General features: G+C 44.1%; 1 protein-coding gene across 1 annotated transcript in view; it reads right to left on the bottom strand.

Moving 5' to 3' along the window:
* Positions 1-18,387, bottom strand: part of LOC133509551 (protocadherin-15-like) — a 284,180-nt gene that overhangs the window by 136,931 nt on the left and 128,862 nt on the right. The window contains exons 5-8 of the mRNA XM_061836682.1: positions 12,084-12,244; positions 8,906-9,061; positions 6,766-6,885; positions 5,028-5,138 (exon numbers count right to left, since the gene is read on the bottom strand). Coding sequence (XP_061692666.1) covers positions 5,028-5,138; positions 6,766-6,885; positions 8,906-9,061; positions 12,084-12,244 — 548 coding nt within the window. The remainder of the gene's footprint in view (positions 1-5,027; positions 5,139-6,765; positions 6,886-8,905; positions 9,062-12,083; positions 12,245-18,387) is intronic.

Here is an 18,387-nt window from a genome sequence, read left to right as displayed (position 1 = left end):
TATCCTCATGAGGGTCACGGAGAGCACTGGAGCCTATCCCAGCTGTCAACGGGCAAGAGGCGGGGCACACCCTGAACTGGTCGCCAGCCAATCACAGGGCACATAGAGACAAACAGCCGCACTCACAATCACACCTAGGGGCAATTTAGAGTGTCCAATTAATGGAGAGGAAACCAGAGTGCCTGGAGGAAACCCACGCAGGCGGGTACGGGATTGAACCCGGGACCTCAAAACTGTGAGCCCACTGCTTTCCAGCCCCCCCCCCCAAAAAAAAAAAACACCACAACACAAGTTTCGCGCGCAATATGGAGTCACCTCCAAACCTCTCTCGTCTTTAGCATCCCTCAGCTCGCGCACACCAAAACACTCGCTAGTGACTCCATATTTTTCATTATTTGGCTAATATGACTCGCGACAATACACTAAAACACTTACCGATGACTCCATATACAGTAGTTATTCATTCAAATAATGTGGCAAGTTAACGCGAGCCCAAACACTTATCTGTGACTCGATGTATTTATTTGGCTAACACGGCTAGCTAACATTAGCAAATGTTTACATTTACACCAGCGCCAGTCTAAAAAAAAAAAATGATTTGAGGAGGGGGGTTACGTGTTTTAATAGAGAAAAACATACTGCATTGTAATAGAATACAACAGCACTCCCCGCAACCCTCGTGAGGATAAGCGGTGAAGAAAATGGATGGATTGAGGACTGCGATCATGCGCTGAAGTCAGTCTAGCCCAACTTGGCCAGTTAGTCTGGCGCGTGTGAGCGCCTGGGTGTGAGTTGTGGTCTACAGAAGCTCCTTGAGAGTGATTTTCCTGCCTGGCGCTGGGATGAAACCTATTTTTTTATTCCAGGAATGAATACTTTTAGTGTAGTACGTGGTGTACTATTATAAAAGTAACGATAACAACAGAACTGGAAATGGAAAATATGTGTTTTGTCAGTGTCCTCGCTTTCCGTAAACCTTCATATTTGAATATAATGGGGGGTTGGGGTCTTTTTTTTTTTTTTTTTTTAATCATAAAATTCCCCAAAACGGCAAATCCCGAAAGGTGAAGCGGGCACTGGAAAAAGTTCACAGAGTCCAAGCGCAATTCAACTTTTGACACACACACACAGCCGGAGACTTCTCGTAAATCGCGAGCTTTTCCTCGGGTTTCTTTCCGGAGAGAACTTCTCCCGGGGCTCGCGTGGCTTTTCCAAAGCCGCAAAACGGTGTGATCACCCGGGCATAAAAGAAGGAAACAAGTTCGGCCATCACCAGCCGCAGCCTAAATCTTCTATCGTTAAGTTTGCTTCTTAGGGTGACTTATCGGTACCGTTGTAATGAAATCAGAACCTCCCCACGGCGGTGAAATACTTACTGGAATGGAGCCCGGCCGGAGTCATTTATTTTGCCCCGGGGCGAGGCATCATCGATGATTTTGCCCGCTTTAATGACATCATTAGGATGACTTGTTTTTACATGTTCTCCACACGGACGGACGGACGGACGTTGCGCCTCTTTAAGGAGGACTTCAATCAAGTCCGCCGTGCAGAGTTGGCCGCCAGCGGCCTCCGGAATCGGCGGACTTTTCGCTGAGCCGTGTCGTGAAATGGGATGACGAGGTCATTTAGTTGCCATGAAGGGACGGGGGGTTGGTTTAAAATATGTAATCAAATATCGCCTAAAATCTAGAAACTTACAGGATTAAAGAAATCACTTAACTACATTTGCAACGTTCGTTTGAAAAAAAAAAAAAAAAAAACTATCTGTATGGCTTTAAACTAATAAAATAATTAAATACAAGACAATTTCATGAAATAATATCCAAAAGTATTTGTGTGGTACTGTTCCTTGATAATATTAAGTTAAAAAAAAAAAAAAGCAAATGTGTCACTAAACTGCAAAAGAATTAATGTTAAATATGTTGTAAAAATAAATATTGAATAATAAATGAAGCAGTAAATGCAAATAAATTAGATTTGCAGGGTACTAAACTAATTTTAGTACTTAATTGCAAATAAATTGAAAGTGGTAGTATAAAGATTCAATACACGCACAAAAAAGAAAATATTTCCTTATTGTTTTCGGTTGTAATTTTGATGACTTTTATCTTATGGCTGACAACAAATAAATCACAATCTCGAAAATTTGGAATAATAATGTAGACTGTAATTACTGTAGTATAGAGAAGATAATTAATAGTATTTCTGTGGTATCGTTCCTTGATAATATTAAGTTTCAAAAAAGTCATAAATGTGTCACTAAACAGAAAAAGACAGTGTTAAATATGTTGTACAAATATATATTGTATAATAAAGCAGGGTACTAAACTATTTTTTGTAGTTAATTTCAAATAAAGTGAAAGTGGCAGGATATACATTCAATACACACAAAAAAGAAAATATTTCCTTATTGTTTTCGGTTGTAATTTTGATGACGTTTATCTTATGGCAGATGACAAATAAATCACAATCTCAAAAATTTGGAATATTACATTAGAAGTAATGAAAATGTAGAAATGTAGAAAGTAACTACAGTAATATAGAGTATTTCTGTGGTACTGTTCCTTGATAATATTGAGTTTTAAATAAGTCATAAATGTGTCACTAAACTGCAAAAGACATAGCGTTAAATATGTTGTAAAAATAAATATTGTATCATAAATAAAGCAGTAAATGCCAATAATTCAGAATAACAGGGTACTCAACTAATTTTAGTACTTAATTTCAAATAAATTGAAAGTGGTAAAGATTCAATACACGCACAAAAAAGAAAAGATTTCCTTATTGTTTTCGGTTGTAATTTTGATGATGTTTATCTTATGCCTGACGACAAATAAACCGCAATCTCGAAAATTGGAATATTACATTTGAAGTCATGAAAATGTAGAACTGTGGAAAGTAATTACTGTAGTATAGAGACGATAATTAATAGACTGTGTACATACAGTACAACAACTTTTTTGACGCCCCCCCACCCCAAATAAACCCGCATCCCGTCAGACTAAAACACAACCGTGCAACAATTTTAATATAATATAATATAACCAACATCTTGTTGCAATACGCGTATGGATTTTCTCGACAAAGGAAAAAACGCTCGCCAGCGCGGATTTCGCCTCGTTTGACAAAAGCTTTTCGGGTACATCGAGAAAAAGTTTTATATCTTTTGAGTTTAGCTTAGCTTTATTTATTTTATTTATTTTTTCCCCAAAAAAATGACACCAGAGTAATTTGGGGTTTTCTGCACATTCATATGGGAATAATGACTGTCACGCGGGAGCTGCCGCGAGCTTGTAAGTGCATGGTTACACGGTGCATGTCAATCGCTTGAAGGTCAATATCGGGAAAATCAATGAGCTTGTGGCGGGAGAACAAACTAACCCCCACCCCCACCCCCCAACCCCCCCGCGTCTGTGACCTTCTGTGTGTGTAGTTTCATTTCCTCCTTTTTGACACCAACTGTACGTTAAAGGTGTTCCCAAATTGATTTATCTGCTTGACCACAAACATAGATTATCCTTGTCGCGTCGGTGAATATTTTTCCACCATTAAAGGTCTCGAATTTGGCCAAACTAACTTTCCTAAGTACTTCAATCCATCCATCCATTTTCTTATCCGCTTATCCTCACAAGGTCGCAGGGAGTGCTGGAGCCTATCCCGGCTGTCAACGGGGAGGAGGCGGGGTACACGCTGAACTTGTCGCCAGCCAATCGCAGGGCACATTGAGACAAACAGCCGCACTCGCAATCACACCTAGCGGCAATTTTAGAGTGTCCAATCCATGTCGCATGTTTTTGGAATGTGGGAGGAACGGGGAGGACATGCAAAGTCCGCACAGGCGGCGCCGGGATTGAACCCGGGACCGCAGAACTGTGAGGCCCCATAAGATCAGTGGTTAGAGCATTGGTTCGGTAAACAAGGGGTCGTGAGTTCGGATCTCACTGGGGCCTCTACTCCCCAAAAGGGGTTGCGTCAGGAAGGGCATCCGGCGTAAAAACTGTGCCAAACAAAAATACGAGCGTTCATCTGAGATGTCACGCTGTGATGACCCCGAACGGGACAAGCCGAAAGAAACTTTAGTATTGAGTATGACTAGTTGTTTGTCTTTCTGCTTTCCAGGTAAAAGCTGATACTTTTCATTTAAGGTATTCTCAGGCACAGGTGTCAAACTCAAGGCCCCGGGGCCCAGATCCGGCCCGCCGTCTGATCTTATGTGGCCCCGCGGAGGCAAATCCAACTTCCATGATTTTTTTTTTTTTTTGTTCAAATCTGTAACAAAAATTTCAAATCATCCTATCATAAATCGTAACGTTGGGATATTACCAGCATTTTTGGATTAGCAAACAACAATGTTCGGAAAAACAATCGTTACCCTACTGTTAGGTAGTAGTTACCCTTGATTTCTGATTCCAAAACTAGTTCATACATTTTACGTGTAAATATGATCCATTCATCCATATTCTTTGCCGCTTATCCTCACGAGGGTCGCGGGGAGTGCTGGAGCCTTTACCAGCAGTCAACTGGCAGCAGGCGGGGTACACCCTGAACCGATTTCCAGCCAATCGCAGGGCACATGGAGACAAACAGCCGCATTCACAATCACACCTCGGGGCAATTTTAGAGCGTCCAATTAGTGTTGCATGTTTTTGGGATGTGGGAGGAAACCGGAGTGCCCGGAGTAAACGCAACCAATCAGAGGAGAGAGGGCAGTCTTAACCAAATATGGACAAAGCGGAAACAAAACTGGGTCAAACAGAAGTTGAAGCCAGAGGGCCTCGTGACAAATCCAAGGTGATTCTTTAAATGAAAGCGAAACTTTTATACAAAGTCCAAATCAGAAAGTCACTCTATGGAGGTCCAAATATCCAAAATACAGGACCGCTAAAAATGTCAAGAAAAAAACGTTATTTTTAAAAAATTAAATCCTTGGGATGAAGCGAGCATTTGCATCAAATTCCCTTCTGGAATCAGTCGCAACGGGGCAACTCGGGGCGGACACACTTGAAACCAGGCCTGGGATCACTTACATTGGCTTGGATCAAAACCAGGTAGCGAGTTCTCTCCTCGTAGTTGAGCCTCTCAGCCAGAACAATGTTTCCCGATAGGCTATTTGCAACGCTCACCGTGCTGTTGGATTCCTGCGAGGAGCGATAAAAGACAGGAAATGAGGTGGCCCTGACTAATGAGGGAATCGAAGTCAAGTCAATCAAAACCGTATTACACTGCCGGTTCAGTTTGGAGGACATGGGTTTTACGCTCCAAAACAGTACTGCGGTGATTTGACCTTCTTTTAACCTTGTAATGTACATGTACAGCTGTTGAATATTTCAGTACTTTTTGGACAACTTGCTGTTCTCTAACAAAGGAGTTGGATGGCAAAATTCTTCACAGCTGTTTGATCCAGGAACATTTCCATGTTTATCCACTTCCATGGCTTTCCGTAACTCTTCCAGTCTCTCCATACACTGATGCCTCGGTTCTCGGCCACAATCCGTTGGAGAAAACGGTTCAAAAATTGATTTGTTCAAAAACCAAATCATTGTTTCCCATTACAATGAATGGGAAAAAAAATAATGCGTTCCAAGCCTAAAAATGTAGGCTTTTTAAAGGATTTTTCTTTAGCTTTTCCTGATAATAAACCGCATAGTAGAAATACATATATACTTTAAGTACTTTATATAATAAAATAACTGAAGAAATATATTTATTTTTGGTTTAAAATGTATGTTTTAGTCGTAGATTACGTTAGCCTGGGAGTGCATCTCTAGCGACCCGGCCCCCAGCCTTGTAAACTTTTTTTTAGTAACAAAAGTGCAGAATAACTTAAAACAAACAATAATGAGGAGGGAAAAAAAGTATTTCTTTGGAGCCATGATTGGGGGTTAATACGGTAGTCCTCGATATGAAGAAAAACTACCGGGACACGTCTGTGTACAGAGGCTGCGTTTTAAGAAAAACAAAAATGCAAATTGCACCACGCGCGTTATGTCATGTCCGTTTTTTTTTTTGTTTTTTGTTTTTTTTTCGGGGGACGTTCGAATAGACAATAACAAAACGCGTCGTGGGCGGGTCACCTGCTTGCACCGCGCGTTTTATCGGCGGCGTGGAAATTCACAACAAAGCGAGTCGTGGGTCAGCTGGTCTGGCCGCGCGCAACATGTTATTTCCGGGTTTTGTCGAGGGCGCTCGAGTACCGATTTTCATTAAAAAAACCGAAGCAAAAACAATCTCGAAATTTTCGTTCGAAAACGGGGATGTTTGAAAACCGAGGCTTTACCGTATGCATTGATCTTTATATCGAACCAATTAATGTTTCAGTAATTTTTTCACCTGCCTAAATTTATTTTTTTATTATTTTAACTTCTTCATGATGTCACCTCTTCATGAGAAATAAAGCCGAAGTTTTCCATTGAAACTACTTTCCGTGCCATCCGGTTGAAAAAGACACCAGGCTACTTACCCGTCCGTAGCTTAGCAACCAGTGCAATGCACCTTAATAATGCAGTATCTGGAGCTATAGCACTGCCACAGATTCAGCTATATATATATTTTTTTTTAAATATTATATTATATATTATTTATATATATATGTATATATATATTTTTTTTTTCATTCTATATTCATTTCTACATGTATATTTTCAGATGTTACAGTGACAAATCAGCCAGCGTACGACAATGTATTGGTTCTGCACGTTGTAAAAATCGGCGATGGAAAAAGCGTCAATAGAGGAGCCGTACAGTGGAAAAAGGGGTAATTTATACCGGGTCGTTGGGGTTGTACAGGACGCTGTATTCTATATGTCCGTTGGGCCCATCGTCGATGTCAGTGGCTCCGTTTCTTCCGGAGAAGCCAGTAAATATGGTCGTTCCCACCGGGGTGAGCTGCAGGGGAAACAAAAAAAAAATAAAAATACAAATTATGAGAGATGGCAAATAAAGTCAGGTAAGCAGCCGGAACAGCCCATCGTTTGTTTTTGTTGTCGCACGCCTATGCACGGTCGAAGCCATTACGGCCACCGCCATTAGCGGGGAGCGGCGAAGGAAATCAAAAAAAAGGGGGGGGAAACGCTGCCGTCGGCAGCTGAGCGCTCACGTACGCCGCCGACGGAATAACAAAAGTCAGTTCGAGAATCAGCGTGGCTCCCCGGAGAAAGCAGAGGAGAGCTTTTTGTGCGCCGTGACTCACGCTACGGCGCTACGATAACACGCCGGGACCTCGGGCATATGCGCACAACGCGAGAGTCAAAAGAGGAGATTGATCACAACCCCGCAGGGAGGGTGGGGTGGGCGGATCATCATCCGACGCGCTGGTCGCGGGAGGTCGCGAGACGCGTAGGTGTACGCGCGGCGTGCTGGCGGATGCTTGCACAATGGCCCGCTGAACCCTCGCAGCTTGAATGGACTCGTGTGGAATGAATCACATGCACGAGTTTGATCGGAGGGCGCAAATATGGACACAAGTTCAAAGCGCTTTTCTATGCGAGCGGGAAATCAAGATTAAAATCCCCTCCTGGAGTCATTGTTTATTATTACTCTTACGGTGAAGGAAATCGCCTTTTTCTGAGGGTTAGCAGGTTAGAAAATTCACCAGTGTGGCAAAAATGTGTGGATTTTAGGAGTCCCCAACACCAAACCCCAAAATCCTACCCCAAAACAGTTTCACTCATTCAATTATTTTGGGTATAAAAAGCTACTTTCGGCAAATTCCAGGGCTAACACTTTGACAAAATGCTAGCATCTATCCAAATGAGCCCCGATCACGGGCGGACTACAAAAAAAAAAAAAAAAAAAAAAATGGATGTGAAAAAGTTTACCCGTGCCTGAAACTGCACAGGAAATCGGTCATTTCTGGTTTTGAAGCAGCAATTTTGCGGGGAAATTACACGACTCGTACGATAATGAAATCCACAATCGGATGAACGCAACCTGGAAAGATGGGAAATGCTAATTTGATTTTTCGGCTGATGTCGTTTAATGACGGTGAGTCAAAGAGTGATCATCAGTTTGAAGACTGAATGAAAACATCCAGCCATCCAAGCTGCTTATCCTCACAAGGGAGTACTGGAGCGTATCCCGGCTGTCAACGGGCAGGAGGCGCGGTAAGGCCCTGAACTGGTTGCCGGCCAATCGCAGGGCACGTCGAGACAGACAACAGTAACAATCGGGCAATTTAGAGCCTGGAGAAATATGGCCAACGAGGGCACACCGAAAGGAGCAGCACAAATTCAATTGATGCAGTGTGACAAAAAGTTTCCATTCTAATGTTTAATTGTCATTCGGGTATATATTTGTTTGATGAAGTACATTACTTAATGCGATTTATCCTCGTTAACATTGGCATGGCAACACTTTTAAAACATTTTTTGGCAAAGTGGTTATTGGCATTGGCATTTTCTTTGCCGCTTATCCTCACGAGGGTCGCGGGGAGTGCCGGAGCCTATCCCAGCCGTCAACGGGCAGGAGGCGGGGTACACCCTGAACTGGTTGCCAGCCAATTGCAGGACACATAGAGACAAACAGTAGCATTCATAATCACACCTACGGGCAATTTAGAGTGTCCAATTATTGTTGCATGTTTTTGGGATGTGGGAGGAAACCGGAGTGCCCACCCGGAGGAAACCCACGCAGGCGCGGGGAGGACATGCGAACTCCGCACAGGTGGGTTCGGTATTGAACCCGGGACCTCAGAACTGCAAGGCCAACGCTGAGCTCCACCGTGCCGCCACCGAATGAAAACAAATGAAGAAAATAAAAATAGATGCTCTTGACTTTAATTCCAATGTTTTCACATTTACTGTAAATTCATAACAGTGGGAGGTCTTTTAACTGTCCATCCATTTTTCTTATCCTCACAAGGGTCACGTCGCGTCAATTCAAGAAGGCCTATGACGGTGTCCCTCACCTCGCTGATCGCCACATAGTAGCGCGGGTGCTGAAAACGCGGCGTGTTGTCGTTCCGGTCCCTCACGACGATTCGGACCTCGTGCAGGATCACGGTACCGACCAGCTCGTTGGTGCACTGGACCTGAACCACGATGGTGGTGATGTAGTTGGGAGGCTGAAAAAAAAAAAAAAAAGGTTGATGGCAAGAGAGAATGAATTTGGGTCTGTTTTTTGTTTTTTTTTTTTTGGGGGGGGGTTATCACAATCAAAGACGCAGCTTTTCATTTTTAAAACAATTTTCCGAAGTCTAACCGAGCCGCACAGATGGCAAACGCGTTCTCTCGTTGTCAATTGTCGCTCAAAGCAAATCGTAAAGTTGCATCCATTTGCTCATTAGCGGCAATTTCGCCGCAATTGTCCGCCACCTTCGTTAACAGCACCGATTGTGACATTTCGGCGAGGCGAGCGTCTATTAAAACGTCACGCGAGGGCAAACAAATAAATCGGGATTTCTTTGTTTTATGCTTTCAGTCATCCTGTTGCTTTTATCCATTTCTGATTCAATACGGCGCATATCATTTGCGGCGTTTGGTGCGTCGCGAAGTTGACTGCACGAACACCTCGCGCGTGTTTTTCGATGATTTCCGGCTTGAATCTAATCGACGTTCTTCGATTCTTCTTCTCGCCGCTCGCTTTCGGAGGACCCACGGTTAGAAAAATGAAAATTTTCAAGACATCTGCGCCCAAAAAACAGGAAATATGAGAACATAATCGACAGATGCTTGAATTTTCACTGCGAGGCAACCACAAGAACTGAAAGTGGCGGCAACCGGGCTGAAACTCACTTGTCAAATTTTTACTCGCATTACGAATCAAAGTAAATAAAAATGCTTCATAAAAGTTGACGATGACAACTTCAATTAGAGAAGTTCAATTAGAAGATGGAGGCCCGCACTGGAAAGGAGAGGAATCAAGATTAGCCGTGCCGTAGGTGTGACAGGAGAATTTAAGGTGGAGGTGCATCAGGGATCCGCCCTGAGCCCCTTCCTGTTTGCTGTAGTAATGGATAGGCCGACAGGTGAGGTGAGACTGTTGAACTTCCTGTCCCAAAATCAATCAAAAGTACCAAGGTGTTTGCTATCAATGTCTCATTTCTCACGCTTCAGTGTAGCATTATGTGCAATATTTATATTGACTGGCATGACAAATGTAATTTTTTTTTCATCACGTGAGTGACACTCTTGCACATTGCCTGTCACACATAATCCACCCCCCCCCCCACTCCGTGTTGACCGTTTTTAGGTTATAGCGCATGTAATTACTCCAAAATCGCACGTGACTAATTGAGCCGATCGGGAACGTCGATCGGGAACGTTGATTTATGACCCCTCTTATCTGTCCGGGCAACAACGCTTAAGTATGAAAGATGGATGCCAAAGTGTCCGAAAATGAGGACAAAATGACTCAAGAAAAGAAAAAAGGAAATGAGGTACTCACGTGGCAATGACTCTAATTTGCAAATAAGGCGGCACTTGGAAGGGGGAACGCCGCAAAAGTTGGAGTCGGTCTCGAGTTTTAGAGAAAATGATCAGAGTCCAAGTTGCTTATCCTCACGAGGGTCACGGGGAGAGCCGGAGACGAACCCAGACAGCTTCGGGCGAAAGGCGGGCTACACCCTAAACTGGTCGCTAGTCAGTCGCAAGGCTTATCAACGCCATTTTCTTTGCCGCTTATCCTCACGATAGTGTTAGGGAGCGCTGGAGCCTATCCCGGCTTTCAACGGGCAGGAGGCGGACTACACCCCTGTGCTGGTCGCATCACTGAGTGGGAATCGATCACACGCCGCCTGCACCAAAGTCAGGTGTGTGTAGCACTACAACATCAGTAATTCTGAGTCTTGGATGACATTTTTTCATTTTATTTTTTTAATTTGCCTCTTGATTAATTCATGACATGATTATTTATTGGACACTAAATTTTCCCTTGGTGTGATTGCGAGTGCGACTGTTTGTCTCGAACTGCCCTGCGATTGGCTGGCGACCAGTTCAGAGTGTGCCCCGCCTCCTGCCTGTTGACAGCTGAGATAGGCTCCAGCACTCCCCGCGACCTTTGTGAGGATAAGCGGCAAAGAATATGGATGAATGGATCATATTTACACATGAAATTTATGAGCTCGTTTTGGAATTGGAAATCAAGGGTAATGGTTTTTTTTTCCAAGTATTCCCGTTTGGTAACACAAAAATGCTGGTAATATCTCAATGTTATCATTTATGATAGGACAATTTGAAATTTTTGTTACAGATTTGAACCAAAAAAAAAAAATTCATGGAAGTTGGATTCGCCACCGCGGGGCCACATAAAATCATGCGGCGGCCCGGATCTGGCCCCCGGGGCCTTGAGTTTGACACCCGTACCTTAGAATACCGTAAATGAAAAATATCAGCTTTTACCTGGAAACCAGAAAGAAAAACAACTAGTCGTACTAAATTGTGAAAAAAAAAAAACCTTAATATTTCGTCTATTTTTGCATTTGAACACTTTGTACGTTGTTTTTTTCCCACCACAAAACCGCTGATTGATCGTCTGAACCACATTGAAGGAGTAAACTCGTAATCTATCTTTGAAATATGTCTTTTGTGACACCACCACTGAATGTTTTGAAGACACCTCGTATACCTTGAAAAAAAAAAAAAAAAAAAGGTCAACAAAACCAGAAGTTTTCCATGACAACTGACTTTTAAACGCCGTTTAATCGATTACAAATTTTATTTTACAAAAACTTTATTGGAATTAATCGGACGAATCCGACGTTTCCTTCGGGGTTCTTCTTCCACCCGAGGACGACAAATTCAACCAGACGAGCCGGCGCGGATCTTCGTTTTCATTCAATCTATTCTTAATTTTTAGTAGCTCCACCTCTATTTTATGGGTTTAGGGATTAATGACCTCAATAAAGAAGATCCTCGAATTACAATGAGCGTAAAATTAATGTGTATAAACCTTTAATCACGAACCGTAAAAGCGCTAACCCCGGGACACAAAAAGGCCAACGCATCGGGAGTGCGAATTCAACCTAAACGGGAAACACTTCTAATTTACACACTGGAGGAAAATGTATTTTGGCAAAAAATAAATATTACGTTTGGGGTCACATTTGAACTTCTCGGGCTGTACGTAAAACGGTGCGGCGCGCTTACGTCTCGGTCCAGAACGCGGCCGGTGCTGTTCAGGTAGAGCCTCTGTCTGCTCGGTTCCAGGATGACCCAGTGATCGGAGTTCTCCAGGAGAGTCAGCGAGATGGTTCTGCCGGGGTCTTGGGCGCGGCCGTTGATCTGCATGTTTTCCACCAGAACTGTTCCTGAAACCCAGATGAGCTTTCGATGAGTATACCGAGTGGACAATCATTGGTACCAGTACCACATTGTCCTTAAACATAAATGGGGGTTACAAAGTACTTGATTCTGATCAGAAGTGTGCACGTGTATGTAACTTTCGATAACAACCCAGGCTAAACAGAGCTCCTCCTCGACATTCCTTCCTTGACACCAATTACCGGAATTTTCGGCCCGTAAGCCGCGACTTTTTTCGCACGCTTTCAACCATGCGGTTCATGCGGTGATGCAGGTAATTTGTGCATTTTTTTCAAATGGCCACAAGGGGGGGGGGGGCACTCGAGCGGAAACGATATGAGTGAGACCGGTGGAATATATGTGCCAAGGAGCTGACTTTTACCTGTCCGGCCAAGTTAGCGCTGCGCTACCCTGCTAAAATTTTCTATAGAAATTAATAGAATTTTATAGAATTTGTACAGAACAACTTGTTCTACAGAACTTTGGCTGTGATTTTCTACAGAATTTCTATAGAAATTCTATAGGACTTCGGTCCTAAAGTTCTACAGTTCTTTAGAAATTCGTTTCAAATTTTCTACAGAAAATTTTTAGCAGGGTAGGATGTAACTGCAGTGTCTCAGTGATTAGTACCGGTTTGATTTTTTTTTTTTTTTTTAACCGGCCCTGTTAGCACGGCGCTAGCGTTAGCATTAGCACAGCGCTAGCATTAAACTCTCTGTGTACTGTCTTTCTTTGTAAATATCTCGTGTTTCAATCTGGGTTTCAATGTGGGCACTCGCGGCTTTTACACAGCTGTGACATATGGATGTACCAAATAGTATTTCCTCTACAAATGTACTCGGTGAGGCTTATAACCAGGTGCGCCCTGTAGGCCGGGAATTACGGTATTACACTTTTATTAGCCAAGAGTTTTGGTGCCATCTTGTGGCCGCTTCAGGTGTTGCAGGAAAAAAAGCACAAATATAAATTGAGTAGTTTTGACAAGGAAAAAAAATGGTGAATTTGTGAATAGCGAGGTGCCCATATGTTGGCGGTGAAACAAGTTTTAAATCAAACAATTTGGGAGAAATGCTGCAAAAATTAATTTCAAAGACGCTCCTCCCATATGTAATCTTCAATACTGTATATAATAAGAAGAAGAAGAATCCGCGACGCAGTTTCAAAGTCTGTGTGAAAGATCACATCTACGAACCAGGATTATTGCAGGTACGACTTGTTTTGCTGGGTTTTACTGATAGGTAAACGATGGGCTTTTTTATCATGTTCATTCAAGATACAATCACGTTCGATTGCCTTCAATACTGCACAAGGAACTCGTTTGAAACGCGGAAACCTTAATTCTGCTAGCGTTGCCTGAGGGACGGTTTATGTGCTGCAACTTCGGTTAGCGAGAGAGGACTAATATTAGCATTCGGCGTTATACTTCACGGGCGCGTGTACGGTTTTAACCGTGTCGCGATGGAGTTTTGGGAGACGTCGGGTTTCTGCAGCCTCTCCACTGAAGCCCAATGATAATTAGCCCGAAGGCGGTCAGCGTATTGGCAGGAATGGCAAACCTTGTAATTGCTATTGATTGAACGCGACCCCCCCCCCCCCCTCACACTTAAAGCTCTTTATCAAAGTGCTGCTAAGTCTTTTTTTCCACCTAGATTAGTACATTAATGAAGAAAACTTCGAGGCAGGCGTCACTGGGCTCAATGGCGAAAACACTAAAAGCTTTAAAGTCAAGTGTCATCCCTATAAACATTCTAAAATAGATATTGTTATGAAAAATACATATAACATTATTCACGTCGATGTCCATACGAAAAAAAGCGCAGTAGCCATGTTGCCTGCGACATTCACTATTGAAAACACCCTGACACCCTTTCGAACAAGAGAACATCTCACAACCGAGTGAAGTGACCGGGGAAATATTATCCTCTCATTCCGAGCCATATTTAGATGATATGCGGATCACTTCTGACTAACAACAGACTCCCAGACAGTATGTATGAGCCAGCCCGGCTGAAGCCGTCCGCCGCAGACACAATGGAATGAAGTGACTGGGGCAATTTTACCCTTTTGTTTTGTTTCGAGACATATTTAGATGATGTGCGGATCACTTCTATCTAACAACAGACTGCCAGACAGTATGTATGAGCCAGCCCGGCTGAAGCCGTCCGCTGCAGACACAATGGAATGAAGTGACTGGGGCAATTTTACCCTTTTGTTTTGTTTCGAGACATATTTAGATGATGTGCGGATCACTTCTATCTAACAACAGACTGCCAGACAGTATGTATGAGCCAGCCCGGGCGAAGCCGCGCCCCTCGTCCAAAGCCGTTCTCGGTGCCGACGGGTACATCGACACATTTAAATCTTTTGTTACATTCTGAGAGGATTATGTCTCTCCCCCCCCCCCCAAAAAAAAAAAAAACCTATAATTTTTTTTTTTGTCGCGGTATACACACCTACCTGTCATTTGGAACCCATGAACTTCTCGTCCTTTGTACCCCTGTAATAAATTTTTCACGACGAACCGGGTCTTTTGGAAAAGTGTGAATAATGAATTCGGCTAACATGAAGGAACAATAAGCTACCTTCCGGCAGGTAAAACTAGTAGAGACAGGCGAGACCGCCTGAGCGGGCGCCTGCTACTAACATCACTTCCTGCTTCTTCTCGAAAATAAATCCCTCGAGGGGATTTTCTTCCATAGTTTGCATAGATCTCAAAATCATGTTGTGTGGTGAAAAAACAGATGGACCCATACTAAAAATAATGCATTTCATGACAGCGGCACTTTAAAGATCTGCTAATTTTCCGTATCATGTATTTATCACGTAACACTTAATTAGCTATTTGCGTGAACTGCATTTTGTATGACCGAACCGTGTAAACATAATCACAATATGATGATGCAATCATCTCACACCATTCAACAGGACACCTCTAGCCAGCAATCAAGCAGTTTGTTTTTTTTTTAATCACTTGAAAATAACTCATCACTGCCTGCGCATTCCTCCCACATGAATTGATTAAATATAGAAAAAGAGGGATAATAATTTTAGAGTAGTGACAGATGTCTGGTACAGTAAATCCAGGTTGTTTTTTTTTTTTTTTCATATTTGGAAAACATTTTTCCCCATGTGTCATGAGCAAGGCTTGGCCACTGCCAAGAGGGGCGTGGCCAGTCCACCGCTCACAGCTGTTTCACATCCGAACTGTAACTAGACAGGAATTTAAGTTGGAGTTTTTGTCACTGGCATTTGCCAGTTCGTTACCTTTGTTAGTGAGTTGCATTGCGCAAGTTAGAGTAACCCTAGTCACAGCGATCCTGGCCTGTTGAGTTTGTCCCAGAGTCATCGGACCTTGCTGTATGTCTTTTGGATCCCGCCTAAGCCCAGCGTTTCTGTGCCTCTGCCTTGTCGGACTGCTACACCGTGTATGACCCAGTTTCCGGAATAAACGACATTGAACATTATGCCTCTGCGTCAAAGTCCTGCATTTCTGTCCGCCCCCATACCGGAGGTCTATGTCAAGAGGAGTTAATGAAACTAATTCATCGGTTGTTGGGAAAATTTACCAGAAAAAGTTGCTAGTGATTGAAAGGTTGAATCGACACACGCGGACTTCTTTAGTTTGTCTGAGACGTTTCACCTTTCATCCAAAAGATTCATATGGTTCTATATTTTAGGTGTGAGGTCTCCTATACGTGCCTCAGGAGAGTTTGTCCGCTGGGGGGTGTTCTCTACTGTCATCCTGTATACCAACCCGTCATTCATCTGCCGGGCGGCGGAGCAGGCGATCATCCCAAAGAATGGGACAATCTTCAGGGGAGGGATGTCGAGAAATTTCTATCTGCAGACGATGGGTAACATATGCAAAACTCCTCTGCTCAATTGGGCCTCTCAATTTTAATACTTTTGCATTTTTAACTCCTCTCTCAACCCAGAGGTCTTCTCTCTTCGGAATTGTTGGCCTCAGAGGAACGCCCTTCCGATTTGAGATGCAAACGGAGTGCAGATTCTGAGCCCGAAGAAGCTGCTCTGCGATGTTGCGCCGACGAAGAGCTCCGTGCACTCCTCACTACGGACAGCGCACTGCATAAAGAACATTTTCTCAGGATTTTGTCTTTGGGGTGGACCGGCTTTTAACTGCGTTGGCGGGTTTGAAATGCTTCGTTATGTCAGGTACGGAGAAAATGCTTCTCCGCTGCGTCCGTCTTCTGCTTTCTCTCGTCTGTCCTCGCTTGCGTTCTTGTGACGGAAGTCAAAGTTCAGCCGCTGGTCTGCATCAGCAGGTTTTCTGTCAAACTTCAATATTTAGACTTCCGTCCTTCGCTGGCCACGCTTTGCAGTCCGAAAACAGCAATGTGTTCTCTTTGATCTTTTCCCAAATAAGAGTTCCTGTTCACAGAGTTAATGTGTTCCGTATCCAGATCTACGTCCCGGGCTTTGATTTTAACCCATGTGTCAACAACCTGGGCTCAGACTATCTAAAGAGTCCAGTCCAATGCTTCTCTTTTGGGAAGAAGTTGTTCTGTTTAGTACAAGTTGAACAGCAGTAACAATGCGTCCATTCATCCATTTTCTTAGCTGCTTATCCTCACGAGGGTCGCGGGACTGCTGCAGCCTATCCCAGCTGTCAACGGGCAGGAGGCGGAGTACACCCTGAACTGGTTGCTAGCCAATTGCAGGGCACATCGAGACAAACCGCAATCACACTCACAATCACACCTAGGGGCAATTTAGAGTGTCCAATTAATGTTGCTTGTTTTTGTGATGTGGGGGGGGGGGGGAGTGCCCGGAGGAAACCCACGCAGGCAGGGGAGAAAATGCAAACTCCACACAGGAGGGGCCGGGATCGAACCCTGGACCTCAGACATTACATTAGGATATAAAAACCATACAGATACACACTTTGTATCGATCCGTTGTGGTAAAGTGGGAGGAGCTAAGTCAAAAGGCAAAGGACTCAATTTATCAGTCGATCTACGTTCCTACCCTCACTTATGAGCACGAGCTGTGGGTCGTGACCGAAAGAACAAGATCTCGGATACAAGCGGCCGAAATGAGTTTCCTTCGCAAGGTGTCCGGGCTCTCCCTTAGAGAGAGGGTGAGAAGCTCGTCATCCGGGAGGGACTCAGTGCCGAGCCGCTGCTCCTCCGCATTGAGAGGAGCCAGATGAGGTGGCTGGGGCATCTGATCCGGATGCCTCCCTGGTAAGGTGTTCCAGGCACGTCCCACCAGAAGAGACCTCGGGAACTACCCAGGACACCCTGGAGAGACTTATGTCTCTCGGCTGGCTTGGGAACGCCTACGAATCCCTCAAGAAGACCTGGAAGAAGTGGCTTGGGAAAGGGAAGTCTGGGAATCCCTCCTGAAGCTACTTCCCCCGTGACCCGACCCGGAAAAGCAGTAGATAATGGATGGATGGATGGACGGACGGACGGACGGACGGACGGACTGATTTCACTCTGTCGTCATGTCTGACATCATTTCAGACTCTAAAAAGATGTGCGATTTTACGGGCACTTTTGTCCTAGAAATGTCGGCTAATTACTGTGACGGGCCGACAACTAGTCCAGGGCGTACCCACCCAAAAGAACCTCATGAGAGAATAGAAAATGAACGGTTGCGGGCTAATAATCCATCCACACTGGGATTAGACTGCAGTGCCGTGTCAAACTCGTGTTGCATTTTGGTAGCGTCGCATTAAATTCCAACGACGCGTTGAAACTCGTTTTCTTTTCGGTAATGACAAACACAAGCGCTTATCCTTCCGGGAGGCGCTTAATGCATTTTTGCGGCGTCACCGAGACTCAAGTAGGAGCACGGGGCGATAGCGGCGGCCTCCGCATTACAAGTATCATCAGCCCCGGTCGCATTTGCGTGCTCCTGGTAATGAATGCTCCCCCCACACCCCCGGTTTGGTGCGTGAGTGTCTGCGTGATGCAAACACGGGAAGCGCCGCTTGGAATCATCCGTCCCCAATCTTTGAAAAATGGTCCCTTGTAGAATTTCGTTTGGGAGTCGCAACGGCTCCCGTTTGCCGCTCCATGATCGCAATTGTACTTTTTTTGCAAGAAATAAGATGATTCAAGTCAATGACGACATAACGGGGGATGAATCCAAAATGGGCTTTCTTTCAACATTTTGGGCTGTAAAA

This window comes from Syngnathoides biaculeatus, chromosome 12, assembly GCF_019802595.1.
Source record: "Syngnathoides biaculeatus isolate LvHL_M chromosome 12, ASM1980259v1, whole genome shotgun sequence".
Taxonomy (NCBI): Eukaryota; Metazoa; Chordata; class Actinopteri; order Syngnathiformes; family Syngnathidae; genus Syngnathoides; species Syngnathoides biaculeatus.
The sequence above is the reverse complement of the archived record's forward strand: the minus strand, read 5'-3'. Positions and strand labels throughout refer to the sequence as shown.